Source organism: Crinia signifera, chromosome 2 (genome assembly GCF_055691185.1).
Source record: "Crinia signifera chromosome 2, ASM5569118v1, whole genome shotgun sequence".
Lineage (NCBI taxonomy): Eukaryota > Metazoa > Chordata > Amphibia > Anura > Myobatrachidae > Crinia > Crinia signifera.
Genome location: NC_139218.1, coordinates 254,136,203 through 254,159,715, shown reverse-complemented (window position 1 = coordinate 254,159,715; position 23,513 = coordinate 254,136,203). Strand labels below are relative to the sequence as shown.

At 45.4% G+C, this 23,513-nt stretch overlaps 1 protein-coding gene across 1 annotated transcript in view; it reads right to left on the bottom strand.

Moving 5' to 3' along the window:
• Positions 1-21,574, bottom strand: part of ARHGAP6 (Rho GTPase activating protein 6) — a 566,036-nt gene extending 544,462 nt beyond the window's left edge. The window contains exon 1 of the mRNA XM_083174326.1: positions 20,980-21,574. Coding sequence (XP_083030452.1) covers positions 20,980-21,534 — 555 coding nt within the window. The 5' untranslated portion in view covers positions 21,535-21,574. The remainder of the gene's footprint in view (positions 1-20,979) is intronic.
• Positions 21,575-23,513: the final 1,939 nt, after the last annotated feature.

Genomic DNA, 23,513 nt, shown 5'->3' with positions numbered 1-23,513 from the left:
ATTACTTTATATTGTTTATCATGTTTATGTAATTTTGATGGTCTTATATGCATATTAAATGTTTTTTTACATTGATTATCCCTCATTGGTAAGCGCTACTTTTTTTCCTTCTTTATTCTCCCCCATTTAGGGACCCACTCAGTCCCTTTAAGTAGCAGCTTCATTTGACTCACATCCCATAACAGCGCCTTCTGACCGCCCCAGGGCAGTCTCTCTTCTTGTTTTTATTTAGTACACTCCCTATTCCCAATAACAGTTAATCAGTCCTGTCCAGTCCTATCTATTTCCACATTAGGACCCCTTATAATACGGTCGATTCAAATAAAGCACGGAAGGGAAATGGACTGGATGAATATAATTAGCTTCATAGATACTCCATGTCTCTCCTGTGAGCATCACTACCTCCCATTTGTGACAATCATACCTTCTCTGGATGTGCGTTTCGCCTGGAGGCTTGTTCACCAGTGTCAAGTACACGCTATGCATCATTTATTTATACTGATCTTACTGTTCTGGAGGTACAGCACTTCCGTTACTGGGGCAGATGTATTAAGCCTTAATAAGAGATAAATGCAAGGGTGATAAAGAGAGATAAACGTCCAGCCAATCACCTGCTAACTGCCATGTTACAGGCTGTGTTTGAAAAAAGTCAGTAAGGAGGTGATTGGCTGGATGTTTATCTCTCCTTATCACCCATGCATTTATCTCTTGTTAAGGCTTAATACATCTGTGCCACTGAGAGGAACTTCCTCTCTGCGTACTGCGTGCTAATGCATCTACAATGTGCCCATCTCAATCTCCCACCAATCAAGGCTGTACACGCCCCTTCTGCACTGGGTGGTGAAAGACAGCGTCCTTCTCCACGGAGACCGACGGCTTAATTCCTGCCCCGTACATGCTTCCATAGAAACTAGTGACGTCATGCGTCTCTTCCCCTAATAGGGCCGGGCTATGAGTACGCCGCTTTCATGGTAACGGATAGCGTTTCTCTCTATTATCATAGTGTTGGATAGCGTCTCTCTCTCTCTCTTATCATAAAAACAATCCAATTTCCCAAAGGTTAATTATTTTTTGTGTGTCTTTTATGTTTACTAGCAAATCAATATATTTAGTATATCTCCCTCATTTCCGTTCTTTATACACTGGCTGATTCAATTATTGTATCTGTGATTTTCATTAACCACTCTATTTTAAAGGTCTCATCAGACGTCGTTATCTACTATTTATTAATGATATATATCTAGGATCTCTGTTCTAAAATTGTTAATTCCAGTCTGATTGTTCTACTATTCATGGTATTCTACTATTTTGATTTGGACACTGAGACTAATTAATATTTGATTTATTCATATTAGCTATTATGGACACATATTTTGTTTATTAATAGGTGACCCTACCATGTGTAGATTGTGATTATTTGTAAATATTTATAAACATAAGTGTTGGTGAATTAATACAGGTACAAGATAATTATCCTGTATTAGACAGAATATTGTAATAAATAAAGTGATATATAATAGTGAAAAAAACTTTGTGTGGTGATAGTGAAAAAAATAAAAAGTAAAATTGTATTAATATGAGGTGACATGACATGATTTCTGTGATATATAAAGTGATAGTGGTGTTGTGATAATATCAAAATTGTGCTAAGTCTACCCACGTATTCAATATCTATTTATCTGAAAGAAGGGGAAAATAAGAATAATTTGATATCTATCAGACTTGTTACATATCTTGGTCTAGATGTTCCTAAAACTTTATACAGATGGAGTGCCTCTAAACCTTGCCCGGGGATTGCCAGCATACCTTTGCTGGCGATCGCCAGCGCAGAGGCGCTCCATCTGACTGGGACGTGCATGCGTCTCACACGCACACACGTCCCAGTTTCAGCACGGTACCGTGGCGGCATCCTGCCCGTCTCTTCTTCAGGGAGACGGGCAGGGATAGGGGGATCGGCGGGGCAGCGAGGGGCACCGGGGGAGGCGGCGGGCGGCGAAGAAAAGCTCTGTAGCCAAGGGACGTGCGCGAGCGTCTCGTGCGCACGCGCCCATGGTGAGAGACGGCCGCTGGTGGGGGCTGGCGATAGAATCGCCAGCCCCTGCAAGGAAGAGGCCTGCTCCAACTGTATGTTACTATATTGATTTCTCTTAATTGTTCTTAAATGTCTGGTAATATATATACTCATTGAGTCCATGAGGTGTGAGAGCATTGAGTTTGAAAGTCCATTCACTTTCCCGTTATAAAATACTCTTTTGAAGATCATCCCCTCCCCCCTGATTCCTAATTTCACTCTCTCTAGGCCAATCACATTTGTTTCTTTAACTATTGTGATATTGATGGTAAGGCGCACCACTGATGTCAATTTCTTAAATTTTGACAGATCTGATAAAGATATACATATATAGAATTCCAAATGGGTGCTTACAATGTTAAATGCACCCCCACGCCACCCCACCCCCCACTATAAACGTGAACCCGAAGCGTGGCGAGCGCAGCGAGCCCGCGAGGTGCGGCGGTACGCTTCCTCCGACCTTTTCATACCCCCACTATCCACGTCGGCGTGGAGTTGAGAATAGAAAGTGTGGCGAGCGCAGCCATTAGGGTGCTTATACAATTTTGAATCGCATCGCATTGTATGGCATTGTATGCCATACACAATGTCATACAATTTTAAAATTGTATGACATTGTACAATATCACACGATATCGCATCGCATACCATCGCATGCCTTATGGTATGCGATGCGATGGGCGCCGCTATAATACACAAGTACCGAAAATTGCACCAACAGTAGTTCATACTTATCTTATAATATAAATATATAAAATGCAGTTGAATAAAACATTAGAACTTTAGAATAATTACTGCAGAATAATTCACTCTGGGAAATCAAATTCAAAGCAGAATATATACAAAAGTTGTTTCTGCCTTCTCTATTTCCTCTACTTTTCCATACAGTATCTTCACACTTAAATTCAATTTAGTTAATTGGTTGAATGAGCAACTTAACCTGGCCATAGATTTTAAATTTATTCATCCAACCATCCAACTAGTTGTCTCTGAAATGTGACAAATATGCAACAATAAAAAAAATCAGAAAGACCGGAACAACATTTTTACACAACTGTAATACCTTGGATATGTCTGTTTCTGGAGCATACTCTGTGTTTTTGTGCTGTGCATGCTCTTCAAATGAGCGCACAAAACTATGGATGATGCGGTACACGGAGCACTTCAAAGTCAATTTCAAATCAGACATCAAGAGGATGTATCCAAGTACTGGACATATTACATGTTTTACAAAACATAAACCCCTGCAGATTTTCCAACAGGTCATGGTTTCCTACTGTAAGCATTATCAAAGGAATGTGAAATATACAGCAAAGAAAACAAGAGGGGCATGAAAAAATAATGTCACACTAGAGATTCTGAAAATGTACGTTTTAAATAAAGTTTTTGAACAAAGTATTGAAAAAAGTATATAGTATAATACATGTACTAAACTGTAATTCCATTATTTGTGGTTCTTAATTTTATTCTGTCCATAATTATTGACAACATATTATCAGAGTTCTACACTATGACTAAACAAAATAAGCATGCCATACTTTATAATCACTAGATCGGGTCTCTCTGTCAGCACATATATGCTATAAATAGTTTATCTCAGGCCGGATACCAAAAATACAAGAATGCATGCAAAGTCTAAGAGAATCCAAGTAAGGCTCTCACCCTACAGTATGAGAACTCTGAGATAAGCTGTAACACATGGAATAGTCTATGAAACACTACAGGGAGAGTCTGGAAGGTCTGAGAGTGTGCAGGCTCACTTTGTATTACAAAAGTGGGAATTATTTAAGGCAGGGCGAGTTGTCAAGAGCTTGCTGGTATCTATTTTATTCTCTTCTCCCATCACCTCCAAATGAAACTAGCTAGGGATTTAATGCATTCACTTTAGGGCAACATTTGTCACAGTCAACCTAGATTCACAAGCTTTTGATAGATCAGTTTGGACCTTATTACCTTCATTTAAAGTTGGATGTATTTAGAATTTTGATTCTACTGTAATGTTATGTTTCTGCATTCATCGGACATACATATGAGTGCAATGATATCCCTTAACAAAAGGCAAAATGTCACATTCTAATTTAGTGACATTCCGTAAAAGAGAAAATAGGGTTTTTCTCAATAAATGTGAGTTTCTTATGTAATGAAATACAAGCTCCCTCAGTAGCTCAGTGCTTAAAAAAGAAATTCTGTGACCGTCTTGCCAAAAGGATTCTATCTTTTATTAACTAGTCTCAAAATATTACTTTTTGTTTTGTGTCACGATAGGGGTTTTGTGGACCTAGTAGTGACCACAGTGAACCAGTGCTGGATTCCTGATACACAGGAGTACAGGATCTCAGAACTCCGGAATATTACCAGACACAAAGTCCAAGGATGCCGGAAAAATTTGTATGCTGGATTTGGGAGTACTGAATAAGCGAAGAATGTCTACTTGGCAAATCTAAATTAGTGCCTACTCAGCAGTAACTTCTGAATGCCCACTTGGCAAAAACTGAGGTATGCCTACACAGCAAATGGAAAACAAGGTACTGGACAAGTAAAGGTAATAACTTGGTGATGGACCGCCAGACACTTGTGTAGTGACTGTCACTAGTTGAAGAGGAATTCCTGGCCACCGAAGGGGCACCGGGAAAGCAGCCTGCAAGAACTGGCGTAGAAGCTGGAACTGGAGCAGCCAGTGAGCAATCAGCAATCCGGCTGCAAAAGCAACTGGTTAGCTATATAGCGACACAGTGGCAATTAGAAACTTGATAGCACGTAGCGACCTGATCCAAGTTAGGGCTGGCTACCTGTAGCAACTCAGTAGCTGTAGCAGGCTGGTGATGGATAGCCGAACACCACATTTGTGCAGGAAGGCACAAAGAGTCTGGAAAGAAAGTGGCGTCCGGTAAGAGAAGAGCCACAAAGTAGCAGGCGGTGGCTATGGGTCCTTGGGTGTCTTGGAAACTGGGACATGGATTAAGACTGGCTGCATGTGTGTTGCTGGGAGCGGCTGACGACTAGCAGGGGTTGGGATGCCAGAAGTGACTAGTGACTGGCAGCTGGAAAAAAGATGGGGTGACCCTCTTTCTACTGTCTCAGACAGAGAAGGGGACCCCTAGGGGCGCAAGGTGTGACCTGCTTTACTCGATAGCAGCTGCAGGGATATCAGGTGTCTCGGACCTGATTGGTAGGTATACACAGAAAAAAAACAGAGTATGCAGCACTGAAAAAATAATAATAAAAACTTAGAAACCTGTTGGATTGACTTCACAATTTATAATAATTAAAAATGTCACAATTTAATAGGCCACACGGCCACACACATGGGTACAATGAATCATTTAAAAGAATGCATTATGCAGATAGGCAGAAATCGGATAAGCTCAATAAACTGTCTGTTTCTAGGATGCCTGATGAATTAGTATTGGGACCGCCTTTGTAAATTTGGAAATTCCTAATTCCATCAGGATCCATTTTTCCCTAAAATCAAGCAAGGTGGACGGTACTGTAACTATAATTCAATCTGTTTACAAAGGCGGTCCCAATACTAATTCATCAAGGATCAAGGCGGGCCGGGAGCGGATGGTGGCGAGGACGGGGGTCAAAACATGGGAACGCCCACTGTTTTATGGGCGTCCCCATGAAAATGCTGGGCGATCCCATGGGTATGCAGGCGGGGCGATGTGTGCCAGGGGTGGGCAGCTGACATCACAGGACATCTGCCACCTGCCCCGTCTTTGTCCTGCCGTTTCCACTGACTTCTATTTGCGAAGCCAGGAGAAATCATTTACTGGTCACTGACCTTCGAATGATTTCTCCTGCAGCAGAGACATGCGAGGGGATGTGTCTCCGTTACATCGAGCCAACCAGAATCAGGATCATAGTCAGCAGCCAATCGGTGTCTAGATCATGCTGTTGGTGTCATCGTTATCACCAGGTATCTTTAGATGAGAAGTAAAGTTCTCACAAAATAAACACCTCCTAAGAGAGTTACCTAGATATGTCCAAGTCTCGTTAAGTGGCATCTCATGGGGGTGCGCTGTACTATTGTATCTGTTGCAGAAAGTAGCAAGATCGGAGAAGAGTACACATACATGTATGCTACCACTGCTATGTATTTTTATTTTTTTTTGCTTCTCCCCTTTACAGTATTCAGTGTACTTACAAAGAAGAAGAAAATAACAAGTTATGTCCATCAACTTAAGGATATGGACATGGATGCTCCCCTTGACAAATTTTTAGCTGCAGAGCCTGAAATGTACATTAGTCCTTCATGACCCTGGATCTAGCAATCCAGGAACGTTTGTAATGGGACTCTTAGGAGCAACAAATCAATATTCTAGAGCGCATATTTCCCTCGCACTCAGATGTAATCCTGCACAGCTACCACACCATCAGGGCTAACCCGATCATCTTATAACTACTGTAGTTGCAGATTTGACCTATGGGCAGGTACAGTCTGCGGTTCTGGGATAATGGGCTGACAATGTCTAGGTCAACAGTCACTAGGTCTACTGCTATTGGTCGACAGTGACTAGGTCATCACCTAACAATGGTAAACATACCCTAGGTTGACAGTGACAAAAGGTCAACATAAGCTTAAGATCAACATAAAAAAAGGGGCGGCGGTACGCGTCCTTTCAACCTTTTCATACCCCCACTATTCACACCGGCGTGGAGTTGATTTTAGATAGTGTGGCGAGTGCAGCGAGCCACCGAGCCCAAAACAAGGCGAGCGCAGCGAGCCCCGCGAGGGGACGCGGAATACATGTAAAGTAATCCGCGTCCCCTCGCGGGGCTTGCTGCGATCGCCACTCTTCGGGCTCGGTGGCTCGCTACGCTCGCCACACTATCTAAAATCAACTCCACGCCGATGTGGATAGTGGGGGTATGAAAAGGTCGGAGGACGCGAACCGCCGCCCCTCGCAGGCTCGCTGCGCTCGCCACGCTTCAGGTTAGCGTTGACAGTGGGGGTGGCGTTAACAATGGGGGTGCATTTAACATTGCGAATCAATGCGATATTTAATTGTACAATCAGGGGCATTTTCCCAAAAATCGCATCGCATACCATCGCATACCATCGCATAGTACCTGGGGGTGTGCAGGGATGGAATAACATGCAAATTGGCAGGAAATGGCCAATAATCTGCAAAAAATCGGCTAAAAATCTGAAGCAAATCAGACGCAACATCACATCGCAGATCGAATCGGCCAAAAAATTGGCCGCAAATCGGCCGATAAATCGTATGCGATATTGTATGCGATTTAGATGAAATCGGGCACAGTGATAATACACAATTACCAAAAATTGTGTTGACCTTTTAAGTGTGAACCATGTACACGTTGACCTTAAGCTTTGTGTCAACCTGTCATTGTCAACCTAGGGTATGTCGACCATTTCTAGGTGTCAACCTAGTCACTATCAACCAATAGTGGTCAACCTAGTGACTGTTGACCTAGACATTTCGACCCAGAGACCGGATACCAACTCTGCTACCTTGCTTGCTGTCAGTGAAGATAAATGCCATCTGTGACTGCGCTGGCTTACTGTGTCTGGCAGTGACTTCCTATTGGAAGTCATACCTGTCAGTCATAGGCAACTATAGGCAGTCCCATTGGAAGTTGTTTCCTCCCATTGACATTGCATGACTGGGATGTGATTAGCAGAGATCCATCTTGCTTCAGAAAGCCACTCCCTGCACAGACCAATCCGGCATCTAATGCTGCTTTCAGACCGCATAACTGGCTTTGACCCTGTATTTGGAAACGTTTCCAAAAACGGGTCTGCCAGATAAAACCCCTTTCACACCGCAGCACTTAAACGGTATATTACCGTTTAAGTGCCGATTTTTTGACACTGGCAGACCCGTTTTTGGAAACTTTCCAAATACAGGGTCAAAGCCAGTGCAGCCTTCAGCCCTCCCCTCCGTGCAGCTCCCCCCCCCCTCGCGTGTCGACCGAGAGCATGTCGACGCCCCCCGCGCGTGTCGACGCCCCCCGCGCGTGTCGACGCCCCCCCCACCCCGCGTGTCGGCGCCCCCCCCCCCCGTGTCGACTTACCCCGTGCCGGTACCTCCGTTGTGGACTGCAGCTCAGTATGCTCGGAAAGCACTTATGAAAAAAGTGTCTTCCAGAAAATGGCTGCCCCATAGGAAACCCTGTTTAAAAAAACTGTCTTCCGTATGGGGGGCAGCCATTTTCTGAAAGACACTTTTTTCATAAGTGCTTTCCGAGCATACTGAGCTGCAGTGCCGGGAACCACAACGGAGATACCGGCACGGGGTAAGTCGACACGGGGGGGGGGGGGGGGGGCGCCGACACGCGCGGGGGGGGGTCGACACGCGGGGGGCGTCGACACGCGCGGGGGGCGTCGACACGCGCGGGGGGGGGGCTCCAGTCTGTGAATACTTAATGAGCGCTCATTAAGTATTCACTGTGCTGAATTTAGGACCCAGCTCATTGGCTGGGTCCTAAATACCGTTTCTGAGCCGATTTTTGCGCTAAAATACCGGTTCAGAAACGGGTAGGACCCTGCATTTTAACCGGTTAGAAAAAACGGCATTTTCTAACCGGTTAAGTGGGACTGGACCTTTCAGACCGCACACATTACCGTTTTAAAACGGTAAAAAAACGGCAATTTACCGTTTTAAAAGTGCGGTCTGAAAGGGGCATAAATGTATCCAATTTGAACTCCAAATTAGCTCCTTCTCATGTTACCCAAAACAATGGGTATTTTCATGTTTGCTACATTTAGTATGATTGTTTTGTGTGAGTGCAATGCGTACACACCCCATAGCCATATGATTCTATGGTGCGCATGCTCCCGCAAATGTGTCAGGCACAGGTGCAAATAAATGCACCCGTGAGGTGTTCGCTTGCAGGAGTATGAATGAGCAGGTCACATCTGTACATCAATGTTTTAAGTCAGGGGCTAAAAGACACCTTTACTAACAGCCAATTTCTGATATGTTTTTTTGAAAAATTAACATTTAGTAAATATACCCATTCATCTATTGCTTCCCACTGCCTGCAGTTGTGCTCAGAGCTAAAAATGATCTAACATTGAAGTGATATGGTCTATATCCTAAACTTTTTATATTAAAAGATTATGTAAAATGATATAAATAACATATTACTGTACGTCAATGCAAGCCAAACGAAACCCTAAACATGTATACTGTTCTTATTTATAAGTCAACATTACATTTCTTAAGAAAGGAAAATATATTGTAAAATGGAACAAAACTATTTTTAAATGAAAGAAAAGGAACAGATTGCAGAACATTTTCTCTCTAGCTTGACTTCATTCCGTGCCAAAAAGACTAAAATAAGGCTTAAATAATGTTATAAAACATTTTGAAATGATCTCTGAGCTAAGTATGCGCTCATAGTAAAGTGCCCTTAGCTATAAAACAGTAATACTAAAGACACAATACCTTCCTGTGACTTTGAAATCATGTACCTGAATAATTTAATAGAAATGTAGAACATGATAGAACACAAAGCATCCATTCTGCTTAATTGTACAGACCATTTATATATAACTGCTACCATATGCTTTCTTATATAATAAACATTTCCAATAACAAGCACTTTTAAGTTTTAGACAAGATGTGGATAATTATATTCTACAACCCTTAATAATTTGATAATAATGTAAAGGTACTTGTTTCCTAGCACGGCCACACCGATTTAGATCGGGGTGGTCGTGTCGGAAAAATCGGGTCGATCGCATCGCATGCGATTTGGTCGCATGCGATGCGATCGACGCGACCGACCGATTTTGGACCCGATTTTTTTTTTTAATGAAATGTAAATCGGGTCCCTGGGACCCGATTTTACATTGGATTCAATGTAAAATATTCCCAACCCCCCCAAATTTAACGGCATACACCGCACCCCACGATAGACGCCAACCCGAATCGTGGCGAGCGCAGCGAGCCCGCGAGGGGCGGCGGTGCGCGTCCTCCGACCTTTTCATTCCCCTACTATCCACGTCGGCGTGGAGTTGAGAATAGAATAGTGTGGCGAGCGCAGCGAGCCACCGAGCCCGAAGCCTGAAGTTATACGCGTCCCCTCGCGGGGCTCGCTGCGCTCGCCACGCTTCGGGCTCGGTGGCTCGCTGCGCTCGCCACACTATTCTATTCTCACCTCCACGCCGATGTGGATAGTAGGGGAATGAAAAGGTCGGCGGACGCGCACCGCCGCCCCTCGCGGGCTCGCTGCGCTCGCCACGCTTCGGGTTGGCGTCTATCGTGGGGTGACGACGGGGACATCTATAATGTGAAATGGGTCATATTGGCCCATTTCACATTTTTCACATTTTTTCACTATTTCAATGTTAAAAAATATTTTAACATTGAAGCCTATGAAAAAATCGGAGGCATCGCGTCGGGACCATTGTTAATGGTCCCGACCGACGCGATGCCCCCGATATTTTACCTTTCCCGACACGATTTCAATGTTAAAATATTTTTTAACATTGAAGCCTATGGGGAAATCGGGGGCATCGCGTCGGTCGCGTCGTGACCATTGTTAATGGTCCCGACCGACGCAATGCCCCCGATATTTTGTCCTAGCCGGCCAAATGGACCTGATTTCAAAGGAAATCGGGTCCATCGTATGGATCGCGTACCTTAACTTAAAGGTACACGATCCATACGATTGTGGCCGTGCTAGGAAACAAGTACCAATGTAAATGATTGTCTACCATCAATTATAAAGTAAGAGACAGAATTTAAGTACAATTTGCATTCAATAACAAAACCGCAATTGTGCATATATAAAAAGTTGCGACTATTACAAGATACAAGCATGTGACACTAGAGGGTAAATTTACTAAGATTGGATTTCTATTGGGATACGGTCGGTCGGTTTAGATTAAACATGAAAAGCCGTTTTCACTCTGGCGTACTCATAAAACACGTGGTAAACTTGGGGTTACACTCCAACTCACAATGCTTAGCAATGTACTGTAGCCACCAATTTTGACAAATTTTGTAACATGCAGGGCCTCCACTAAAAATGTTGGGGCCCGGGACTGACCTACAGTCTGGGCCCCCAGCGGCACAGCGCCATACCTCTGGCCGGTCACCCCCCGCATGACACCCCGCCTCCCCCTAACCGATCCCCATTACTTACCATCACCCACGTTGCGCATCGTCCTCTGGCTCCTTCAGTGTCCACAGTGCAGCCTGCAGAGCGCCGAGCCCCTCTATGTCCTAGGCTCGGTGCTCTGCAGTCTGCACTGTGTATTGTGCGTGCCTGGCCGCCGAGTGGGGGAGGCTGGGTGCGGGGATCTGTGGGCAGCTGCCCGGGCCCCTCCAGAGGCCGGGGACCGGGACAGCTGTACCCAGGGCACCCCCCTGTCGGCGGCCCTGGTAACATGAATGCTTAGCTTCCACTTACTGCTTTCATTTGCATTTGGCACAATGCCCCATGACTGTTTTGGAGCATTGCCTGATCAGATAAGAACATAGTTAACCATAGCGCAGCAACATGCAAGAACGTGTCAGTGTATTAATCATTTCAACCATTCACATAGATCATTTGTTCGTGTGTACATTATAATGACCGAAGCTGGGGCCAAGAGAAAACGTGTTGAATAACAAAAGCAATAAAAACAACAAATGTTGTAATGATAAATAAACAAAAAACTAGAGTATAAAACCTGGACCATCATATTACAGGAGTTTCTTCAAACATACAAATGATGTAGAACCTCAGTAGGTAAAGATATCAAAGATAATGCAGTTATTTAAGTAGACAGCAGCACACTAATCCATCTGAGACATACTGGTAGGTTACAGAAAAGCCTGACAAATATGGAAAATCTCTGATCAAGATAAGAGTATACACAACACAAGAAATCCAGAAATATATCCTTACACTATATAAATACAGCCTTATAATACAATAAAGTGAGCAGCGGTCCTGTAATAAGCTAACTTGAAATCCCTTAATGGAAAACTTAATATCACTCAGCACAGGATTCATTGTAGCATAAGGGTATTTATGCTATCCATGCCAAAGCCATATTCTAATGGAATGACATGTTTCACTGCTCCTTGATAAGTTATTCCTTAGGATTTGAAAGTAAATGGAAGAGACTGGTCTCTCAAATTATATCTTTACTGCTGAATCATGTGCAGTCACGATAAAGCTAAGCACATGCTCCCAACTCTCCTGAATTCATTGGGGCAGCCATGATTTTCAGACACTGTCCCACTGTCCTACCCTTGGACATCTTAATGCATGGGCTTACTGGGCAGTTGCCCTAGGGCCCCACAATTCTAGGGGCCTTCTAGCAGTGGTTTGCTGGTGCCTCTGGAGTTTCCTGTGAGGCTAGTAGAGATTGCTGTTTTGCTGCTTTGGTTGTGAATTACACAAAGTCAGAGCTGCTGGGAAACATTCTCTACCGGCCTACAGCCTAACAGTTACTGGGCATGCTAATTGCTGGGTAGAAGGGACCAGAGACACCACAGGAAGTTATGATTTTTTGGGATTGATTCAGACCTGCTTGCTAAGCAGCATTCTTTCAATGCTTAGCGAGCGGGTAAACGCTGCCCACAGGTGGAGAGAATGCCCGCCCCTCTTCGATGACCGAATGCCCACACCGACATGCAAATGGATGTGTATGCAGACCCATCCCTTCACATGCCGGTGTACGGGCAAAAAAATCATTTGATGTTCGCCCACCATCGAATGATTTTTCACCCACTTGAAGATAAAAGTCTCAGTCTGATATGACTTCTATCTGGGCCTGAGATGGCCGAAGAGGGGGCGGGCGCTGACATCATGTGATGTCAGCCGCCCGCCCCGTGCAGGCTTCACCACACCTGCTTTGGCATGGGGACACCCAGTGTTTCTCTGGACACTCCCAGGAAATGCTGGGCGTCCCCATGCGACAGCCCCTGCCCGCCCCACTGTGTGTGAACGCCTCTATAACTGTGATAGTTGACGAAGGCGGTCGCACATCGGGTCTGAACATGCATATATTCGCTGATACACATGTGTAGACCCGCAACATCGGTCCCTGCACCAAATTCACAGGAGACAGAGCTGGTCTGAATCAGGCCCTTTGTGTGTTGTGTAGCATTCACCTTGCAATATACCTTGAGCACCACCATGACTATGCTTGAACACTACAGTTTTACAATTTGCACACACTGTCATTATGTTGTTTTCTTTGTTTACAAATATTTGACATGTTGGACTATGAAAGAGTTTAATCCTAAGCAACATCATAGGACGATTCCACAGTGGAATCCAGCTTTAAAGATTCTGTTGGCAGAATGGGATTCCTTGTATAATTTGTAGCTCATTTTAATGAACTCCAGTATTTTTACATTCTTTGAAAGTGGCCTCCAACGATGAACAATGTTCACGGATGTGTTAAACACTCTTTTAAAGTGAAGGGGAAGTATTTCAGTACATAAAAGCTAGCTTGTGTAAGTGACTCAGCGTACAAATTGCTTGTTTTATCCTCTAAGGAATCAAAGTGACTTTTATAGATGGTAATTTGCACATAAACATTAAACTAATCTTCCACCATTCTACTACAATAAAGTATATTTGAGATGTGATGAGGAATATCTCCCAACTGTTCTATACCAGCAGGGCAGTCCCGTTTTTCTGGGACTGTCCCACTTCCCACCCAAGGGCTTGTCTGATATGCATTGGAGTGCTGGGAAAACCCCAAAGCATGCCATAGGCGGGAGCATGGATCTCTGGCTCAGCATTCCACTAGAGGCCACACCCCACTGCCACTAAACCAAACCCCTAATTTGGCCCAATCAGCACAGCCTAAAGTTGGGAGGTATGGTGAGGTATCAATATATTTGGCCACTTCATTTCAACCTTAACAAATGCGATAATATTCTTTCATATTGGCGCAGGATGTATTGGATCCTAGCAAACCAAATAAACTACTTGATTTACAATGATAACATTCCTTAGTAGAACGCTTAATTTCATCACATTAACCTTCTCTATTTTTCTAGTAACTAATACACGTTACGGATTACGGATTAGTTCAACGGATCCGTTTGGGACTTAATTAGCACACATCGGATCGGATCCCTAGTGCATGCAGTGTGCATGCACTGCGATCCGATCCGATGTGTACCTAGTACAAAAAGTATGTGCAGCACATACTTTTTGTACCGTACTATGTGATGCGCGCTCCCACGCATCACATAGTACAGAATGGAGCCATACACAACGGACCGTGTATGGGCTCCTTAACTAAGATTCATGACTCAAGGCCCATACACACTGTGCGACTTTGAGCTGAAAGTCGCTCAAAACAGGAGGTTTGAGCGGCTTTTAGCTCAAAGCCACCCAGTGTGTATAGCCCGTCGATGAGCGCTGAGCGCTGCTGCACGCTCCCGCAACATTGCCGGGAAAGCCATTCATCCCCCCCCCCCCCCGTCGGCGCTGGGAAGGGGGAAAGTTTGCATAAACACTGAGCGGCTTTCCCTGCAGCTGTCCATACATGCTGGGCATAGTCACCCAGTGTGTATGGACCTTTAACCCAGGTTTATAGTGTCCTAACTCAATTGATTTGTTGTAATTTCAAATGGATTGATTAGTTTGTATGAAACTGAAATGATTCTGCAACGTACTTCAATAATTAACATGTCTACCATCCATGTCTACCCTCTATCTCACATTAGTGTGTTGTTTTTTATGGCTTGTTACTGTATAGCCAGGCTTTGATGCATATAAAGTATGGAATTCCACCTGGTTACTTGCTACATTTTGCTTCAGCTGATGGCACAGCACATCATATTTATTAGCAGCAGATGTGATGTTCTGTAATAAGGGTTCTCAAACTCAGTCCTCAAGACCCCCACACAGTTCACATTTTCCACCCTGGTTGTCATACCAATGCACCAGCTACTTGCCCCCTTCCAAATAACAGGACTGACTCAAGATGCAAAATCACAATTCCCAAGTATATAACACTGATTTCATTTCATGACAGCTACCATTGTTTAGCTAGCAGTTACTACAGATGCACAGAATGTTGCAACATTGACAAAATATTAGATATGTGTATTTATTTATACATTGGCAATCCAAACTGTTATCCTGTAAGTTCAAAGGCACACGCTCCTTAACTTCGACCAGCTAAAGATAAAGGGCCTTATTCTGATCGGTGCGGATATTCCCGCATGCGGACGGACCGCCGATGTTGATCGTCTGCGCATGTGCAGAGGTCACTCTGCGCATGTGCAGGCGATTTCGCCGCACGGATTCGTTATACGCCGCACAGGGGGCGTAGAGGGGCGTGAGGGGCTACTTAGCCTCATTACCCTATGCATACGCCCCGCGTTTCATGGGCGTTCCCATGCAAACGCGGGGCGTATGCATGGTAATGAGGCCGTGACGCGTGGGTACGGGGCGGGCAGCTGACATCGCCGGATGTCAGCTGCCCGCCCCCATACATGATTTCACACGGACAAGTGTCCGTGTGGTCTTGTGTTGCGGGACCTGGTGGAGCGTGCGGCCCTGCATTCGATGTTCGGCGACCATCGAATGCAGGGGCTGCTCCCAAGACGGAGGAGGCGTATCCCCGTCCAATTTCATGCGGATCGCCACATATCCGCGTACGGACGGCAGGTGGCGATCCGTATGGAAGGCGGGGATTCGCCTGCACGGTTGCAGCCGCATATTCTGATCGGGCCGCACCGATCAGAATAAGGCCCAAAGTTACAAGTGAACAGAGAGTAATATCTATCTTTAGAGTAAATAAAGAAGGTCAGGACATATTGTTTGAACATTTACTGTATCATTTTGTGCATGAAAGTAGAGCATAAAAAATCAATTGTTTTTTTTTTTTAGGAATCATTTTCCTGCTTCCTATTTGTAGCTTATATCCATATGTTATTGCAAATAAGACAGAAACATTCTCTTTGTATTACTGAAACATGGGGGTTATTCTGATTTCCCCACTAAGCTGCGAAGCTCGCAGCTTACCAAGTTCATGTGACGCTGTCCTGGCAAATACCCGCCCCCCCCCCCATTCTCCATGTGCCCGCAGCAGGAGAAATCATTCGCTGGTCGGCAACAATCAAATGATTTCCCCAGCCTTCGCAAATATAAGTCAATTGAGACTGATATTTGCGGCCAGTGGCATAAAAGTAGCACCGCAGATTCCGCAGTGGCCGGGAGGCGCTGAGTAATGGGGGAGCTATTGCTACGCTGCGTCCTGCCTTATACCTCCGCTGCGTCTGTGGCCGGGAGTCGGGACCAGCAGATCTTCTAGTCTGCGTCCCAGTGCTCCTCCTGGCTCCTTATGACAAATGTCCCTCACAAAATGGTCGTCCCCTTACAGAGACAGTTTTTGAGGATGGTAGAGGAGGCAGCGGCGGCCTCCTCTAGCATCCTTAAAAACACTCTGCTGTAAGGGGGCAGCTATTTTGTGAGGGACATTTTGTCATAAGGAGCCAGAAGGAAGCAGGAGCATCGGGACGCAGACAAAATAGATCTGCGGGTACGACCACAGTGTCGCGGACAGGTAAGTAAGGACAAGTAAGACAGGGCGGGCAGGTAAGACAGGGTGGGCAGACAGGTAAGTCAGGGTGGACGGGTAAGACAGCGTGGGCACGCGTTATATTTACTGGTTGGGGCACTGACATTTTTGGGCGCTTCAGCACTGTTTGGTGCTTTGCCACTGTTTTCGGACGCCGGGATGAAGACAGGATGGGCGGCTGACATCATGTGATGTCAGCCGCCTGCCCACGTACCCATGGGAACACCCAGCATTTTCATGGGGACATCCATGAAACGCTGGCCAATCCCATGGCCCAGCGCTGCCACCGCCCCTGTCCACTCCCAACTCTCCCGCCCCTCTGCAAACTACTTGGCGAGTGAGCAACTCGCCGCAGCCGTTCAAAGTTGGGGTTTGCACATGTGCAGAAATGCGAATGTGCAAACCCCAACCATCATGTGAACCAGAACTGTCCCCCATGTTTCATTAGTGTATTGTATTAACTTACCCAAAATACAAGTATTATATTCATTAGTGTATTTATAATGTGTGCAGCCCACTGGAGTCCTGTGCAGCCAGCGCTGAAGACAGAATCACTGGAAAAATGTCACAGTGATTATTTTCCTGCAGATTTGCACATGTGCAGTATAGATTTCCCTTGCAGTGGTGTCAAACTCATGACAGTGCATGCTGGGATGTGTAGTTCCGCAACAGCTGGAGGGCAATGAGTTCGACATCACTACTCTATAGCATCTATAGCACTGTGGCTGCTTCCAGAGAGGAGGGGACCACATGCAGCCTGCACGTTGGCCCTCTCTTATATTAATCCACCTCTGTTTACATGATTTTAATGTTTCTTCTCTTTGGAGTTTGGTTGCCAGATGAAGTAACTGGTCAAGTTCTTTTTTTGGGTTCAGGGATGGAACAGCTTTTTGTCATTATATCCTAAATTAAACTATCCAAGTTCTTCACCCCACCCCAAACCAGCTTATGAGGTCCTCTCTACGGGGCCTATTTATCATGGAAGTAATGTGGGACCTGAATAGCATCATTCTCTATTGTCACATGTCATTGTGATAGGACAGATGCTCTGGTAAAAGCAAGTCCCTTTGAAGAATGAATAGTAAAGTAATAGCATACACCCTTGACGGCTAACCTTGACACTCCAGCTGTTGTTGAACTACACATCCCAGCATGCTCTGCATCAGATTTAGCATGGCCAAATAGCAAAACTGAAGCAGAGCATGCTGGGATGTGTAGTTTATCAACAGCTGGAGTGTCAAGGTTAGCCATCAAGGGCATACACTATCACTTTGCTGCCAAGTTGGACCTAGCTTATCTATTGTGCATGAGTGGCCAGTGGTCCGCGCATGTACAAGTAGGTATTCAGTGGACAGTGACTAGGTCGGCAGTCAATAAGTTGACCATATCGTCCACATTGACAAGATTTACATAGACAAAACCAATGATACAAGCAAAAGGTCAACATGGCAGCGCTCAACACATGAGAAGGTCACAATGAGTTTTAATCTTTTACTTGCAAGGGGATGCGGAACCCTAATGTGGGTTCCGTGTGATGAAATCTATAAATTGACACCAAACAAAACATGAAAAACTCATGTCAACCTTTCAAGTGCTGACCATTGCATGTCAAACTTTTGGTTATGTCGTCCTTTTGTACATGCCGACTATTTGGTGACGATTTATTCACTGTCGACCATTTATACTATAATTGTGCAAGTATTGGTTGCTGGGAAGGAAACATAACATCCCTCTGATTAAATATTTATTAATCAAAGAAAGCAAAGACATAAAGTAGAGAGTGTGGTAGCACTAACCAATCACCTCCCAACTGCCATTTTCTCAAACACATCCTGTAAAATTGAGAGCTAGAAGCTGATTGGTAAGTACTTTATCTCTGTCCATGCATTAATAAATCACCCCTTTCAGCAGGGACATGCTGTGAGGAAAATGGCAAGTTAGGCACTGGTTATTACCAGAACCAGATTTACACATAATATTGAGCACACCAGTTCATGTGTGCACTATACACAGGTGCGGCAGTATATGCTGCTTGAAAGTTAGGGAACACTGCCTCACCTGTCATAGACTTTTTACCCCAGTGTATGACAGGTGAAAAAATGTGGACGATGAAAATTATTAAAACAATACAAACAAGATATTTATTACATAGTCTTTGTATTTTTCATATACTTTATGAAGTCAAAATTCTAGTATGACATGAAAGGCTCCACCTCACTTGCCTCACCTCACTGCATATCACTGCCTTTAAGGGGGTATGCAGGGATATTAAATTAAATATTAAACTAGTGGTAAACAAATATCGGGTGGGAAAAAAATTCACAATATTTCCCTATGTTTGCCATAAGAAAAAATATTTGGGACGAAAACGCAGTTTCAGTAAAACCTTTTTTATTTTCACTCGAAAAAGCCCTGAAAGGCAGGTGACACAAAGTCCCTGATAAGTTGTGGCACTCATCGGCTTATCAGGGCTAATAGAATAGCCCACGGTGAGACAATTACCCCCGATCAATGGTGGAGGGTAACTGTATACCAGCCTAGTAGTATATCGTGGATATATTTATCATTCAGCATTTGGCAAACTGCAGGCGTACTTACTGTACATCATGTTAATGCATGATTAAAGGGCCCCTTACACTGAGATTTTATGAGATTTGACCCAATTCAGGTGAATTGAGTCAATTTATCTGAAAAAATCTGATGTGTCTGATGTGTAGGACACAATGCTCAATCCTTGTGCCATTGGGTTTAACCAAGAGATTGTAAGAGATTGATCCTCCTGCACATAGGATAAATCTCGAGTCAATCAGGTCCAATTTGTTGAACAATAAGTTGAACAAGTGGCTGGTTGGAACAAAAACATGGTTATGGATGAGTGACAGTTTGTCAGTTTTACAGCATTTCCAAGCAAATGGTCAACTGTCATTTGCTCTCATCCATAACCATGTTTTTGTTCCAACCAGACAGATCTGCAGATAAATCTGCATGTGTATGGCCACCTTAATTAGGGGGCCTTTAGGGTGCCACTAAGCTTGGTATGCAAGCTCCTAACTGCACATTCACACATGAAATCAGTCTCATGGAGCCCATACACGGTCCGTTGTGTACGGCTCCGTTCTGTACTATGCGATATGCGCTCCCGCGCATCATATAGTACGGTACAAAAAGTATGTGCTGCACATACTTTTTGTACTAGGTACACATCGGATCGGATCGCAGTGCATGCACACTGCATGCACTAGGGATGCGATCCGATCCGATGTGTGCTATTTAAGTCCCAAACGGATCCGTTAAACGGACCGTGTATGGGCTGCTTAAGTTTAAGGCAGTTTACTGCATAAAATAATTTACACTCATCTGAACATATACAGTCATATGTAGCATATAGCATTCTTGGTTCCTACATTGTTTTCATGCCGCCCTAAACTTGGGAAAGTATACATTAAAAATGACAAAGCATTCTCACCTCCCAATACACCCTGCTGGTAGCCTTGCACCTGCAGTCATTGCAGGGGTAAATAAGTTACAACAGTATAAAGATGAAACATACTTTAGTTGAGCACTAATACACAGTCTTATGGCCAAATAAAACTGAAGTATTTGTTAGTAAATGTTCATGACATTTACTGAATGTTCTACTTTAGTTTAGCTCATAACAAAGTGAAGTGATTATACAGTATGATGATTATATGGTACAATAAAATAGCACTGTAACATTTACAATACTGGGGTCATCTGGGAAGAAGGCAAATGTACTGTCCACCAGGGTCCGACCAAGAAAGTACTACAGGTGGTGTACCAACCAAAAGGAGAATACAGTATGTGCAGCACTATCCAGAACAATAATAACCTGTTACATACCATGACAGCAATAACATTCTGATACATAATAGTCAAGAAAAGAATAAAATGTTTCCAAAACAAACTTTAAAACAAAACCCACAAAAGTATATACAAGCTTGGAAAATGCTGAAAAGCTGGTCCTGTCTTTGCAGGAATGATAAGAAACACATTTACTTCAGTAGATAGACAGCTATATGTAACACATATGTTATCAACTGGGATGAACCTTACTGAGCTTCCTGCTTGGCACTGAGCCCTGCACTCTGATTTTCTGCATAGGTTTGCACTATTGCACCTTCATTTTATTCTCAGACAAAACCTGACATAACCTGAGCTACAGTATACTGTACAGCCATTCAGGACAACGGCAATCCACAACAAGAGGGGAATAAAAAGGTACCATCATCATCCTCAGGGCCAAGAACTATCATCTGACTTGTGCATAGTGACTTCAATGGCCCAAGAAAATATCACCAGAGACACACAGTAGTATCCTGCATTCAGGTTCCCTGTAGGAGTTCTAGCCATACAATACACCTCTTACCTCATTTCTCCATACAATGTATGAGTGGCTTGCCTGGCTCTGGCACTTCTTCTGCTGCAGCCACTTTCTGGGTGAGAAGATGCTGTTGGTGCTGCCACTTGGGGTGAGTGCCAGGGGGCTGCGAGCCAGGAAGGGCAGGTCCCAGGCCGTGTTCCTCTTGATTCCCCTAATATCATAGTCAAAGTGGAAGCTGGTGGAGGGTGACTTTTCCAGCGGGGTGGTGGGAGTGGAGAACGAGCCCAGGGGTACCGGTCTATGCTTGGGGCGCAAGGATTTGGATGGAAGCAGGTAGTCGGTAGAAGATAGAAGCATGGTGCTGGCAGGGTAGTAGCACTCTGCCTCCCTGCCCTTGCCACCCTGCATAGGAGTACCGGCGTTTGCCTCCTCCGCATGCTGTGCAACAGGTTCATGCTCGTCCCCTTCGTTGCTGTAGTTGCGGATGATAGCGGGGTCCAGGCTGCGGGTCTGGCGGAGCCGGTGCTTGGACAGAGGCTTCGATGCTGTTGGGGACGAGAATGAGGAGAACACACTGTTCAGCAAGTTCTGTGCGGACATGTTATCTGTAGATGCAGGCTATAGCCTCCTGCTTCTCTCTATGGGGATGTCAGACTCTCACTCTGGGGGCTGCTGGCTGTCTGCAGGAGCCTCACACAGATGTTCCGTCCGAGGAGAGCAACGGCTGCAGACTATTGCACCGTGAGCTCCCACAGCAGCATGCCCTGCACTAGTGCCATACTATATAGTGCGGCTACTACCATGAGTGCACAGTGAGCATAGGGCACATTTACTTTCCCAGTCCCTTTATCCTCAGAATCATTCCCTAACTCATTGCAGAACCCTCCAGGAGAGATGGTGTACAGCAAGGAAAACAGGGGGAGGGCGAGCCAGAGAGGAGATGGGATTCTCCCTCTCTCCCAGTCACTCCCCACAGTACTGCTTCAGCCATCAGCTGTGCTCTGACCCCCCCCCCCCCCCCCCCCCTCATTTACCTGCTGCTAAGTCTCCTGTCCTGTCACTGGCACACAACAAGTAAGGACTTCTGAGTTCTGCATACTGTACAGTGGTATAGCAAATACATGTACTTGTTTTCTAGCACAGCGCCCCCGATTTAGATCGTAGTACATCTTATACAATCGCATCGCATCACATGCAATATAGTTGCATGGGATGCGATTCGATTTTTAATTGTACAAGCACCCTAATGGGTGCTTACAATGTTAAATGCACCCCCATTGGCAACGCCACCCCCACTATCAACGCCAACCCTAAGCGTAGCGAGCACAGCGACCTCCGACCTTTTCATACCCCCACTATCCACGTCGGCGTGGAGTTCTATTTAGATAGTGTGTCGAGTGCGAAGCGTGGGACACGGAATACTTTACATGTATTCCGCTTCCCCTCACGGGGCTCGCTGCGCTCACCACGCCTTGCGCTCGTATTACGCTGCGCTTGCCACACTATCTAAAATCAACTCCATGCCGACGTGGATAGTGGGGGTATGAAAAGGTCGGAGGACGCGTACCGCCGCCCCTCGCGGGCTCGCTGTGCTCGCCACGCTTCGGGTTGGCGTTGATAGTGGGGGTGGCGTTGCCAATGGGGGTGCATTTAACATTGTAAGCACCCATCAGGGTGCTTGTACAATTAAAAATCGCATTGCATCGGGGGGGCGTGGCTTGACCAGCACTGAAAGCGGACGCGGGGAGTGTGAGCTCCGTGCACATCCTGACCATATATCCTGCCCCGGGTCCCGCAGGTGGCAAATACATATACCCACTGTGTCCGGAGGTGCTCCTGTCTCCCCTGGGCTGCTTAAGGACCCGATAGACGGCTTGCGGAGTCCTGTCAGCGGAGACTGCTGCGCCCTGCATATCTTCTCCGTACGCGGCCGCCATCTTGGATCCTCCTGAACACTGGATGTGTGCGCGATCCGGGTGACCGTCTGTGCTGCTGCCGCTGGCCAGGTGACTGGGTGGGTTGTGGCGTCCGGTGGCTCTCCGTAAAGTAGCGGGGGAGAGTGGGAGTCGTCTCGCTTGAGACGCGCCGCTCAGGCCGCGCGGAGGGGCGGGCGCCATCTTGCTTGCCTGTCTCTAGGCTAGCTGTGAGGCACCTATATCAGAACTGATCCTGTGCTGGGCCCAGTGGCTATTGCTGCCACACACCTACTGGTACCTGCAAGGGGGGCTAAAACTTCAGAGCTGCTGTCTCAATTGGCACATGCTGGACTTTCCCTCTGATGCAAATCTGATCATTACACCTGAGGTCCTATTGAAGCTATAATATTCCCTTCTACGGAGGACTACACAAATTATGGAAATCTCCACTCAAAAAATTATTTTGGCGATTCAAGCCTCGGCCTCCAGGCTCTTAAGCAAGCTTGATGCTATTAAACATGGTGGTCTGACTCCTGCCTCCTCTCCTGACGGTGCGGTACAGGATGCGGGGGACATCCTGGGCAGCCTGCCTATGCACACTACTTATGTGAGTTCTATTGCTCCTGTGCCAGCCCCAGACACATATTCTCCTGTGGCCCTGTC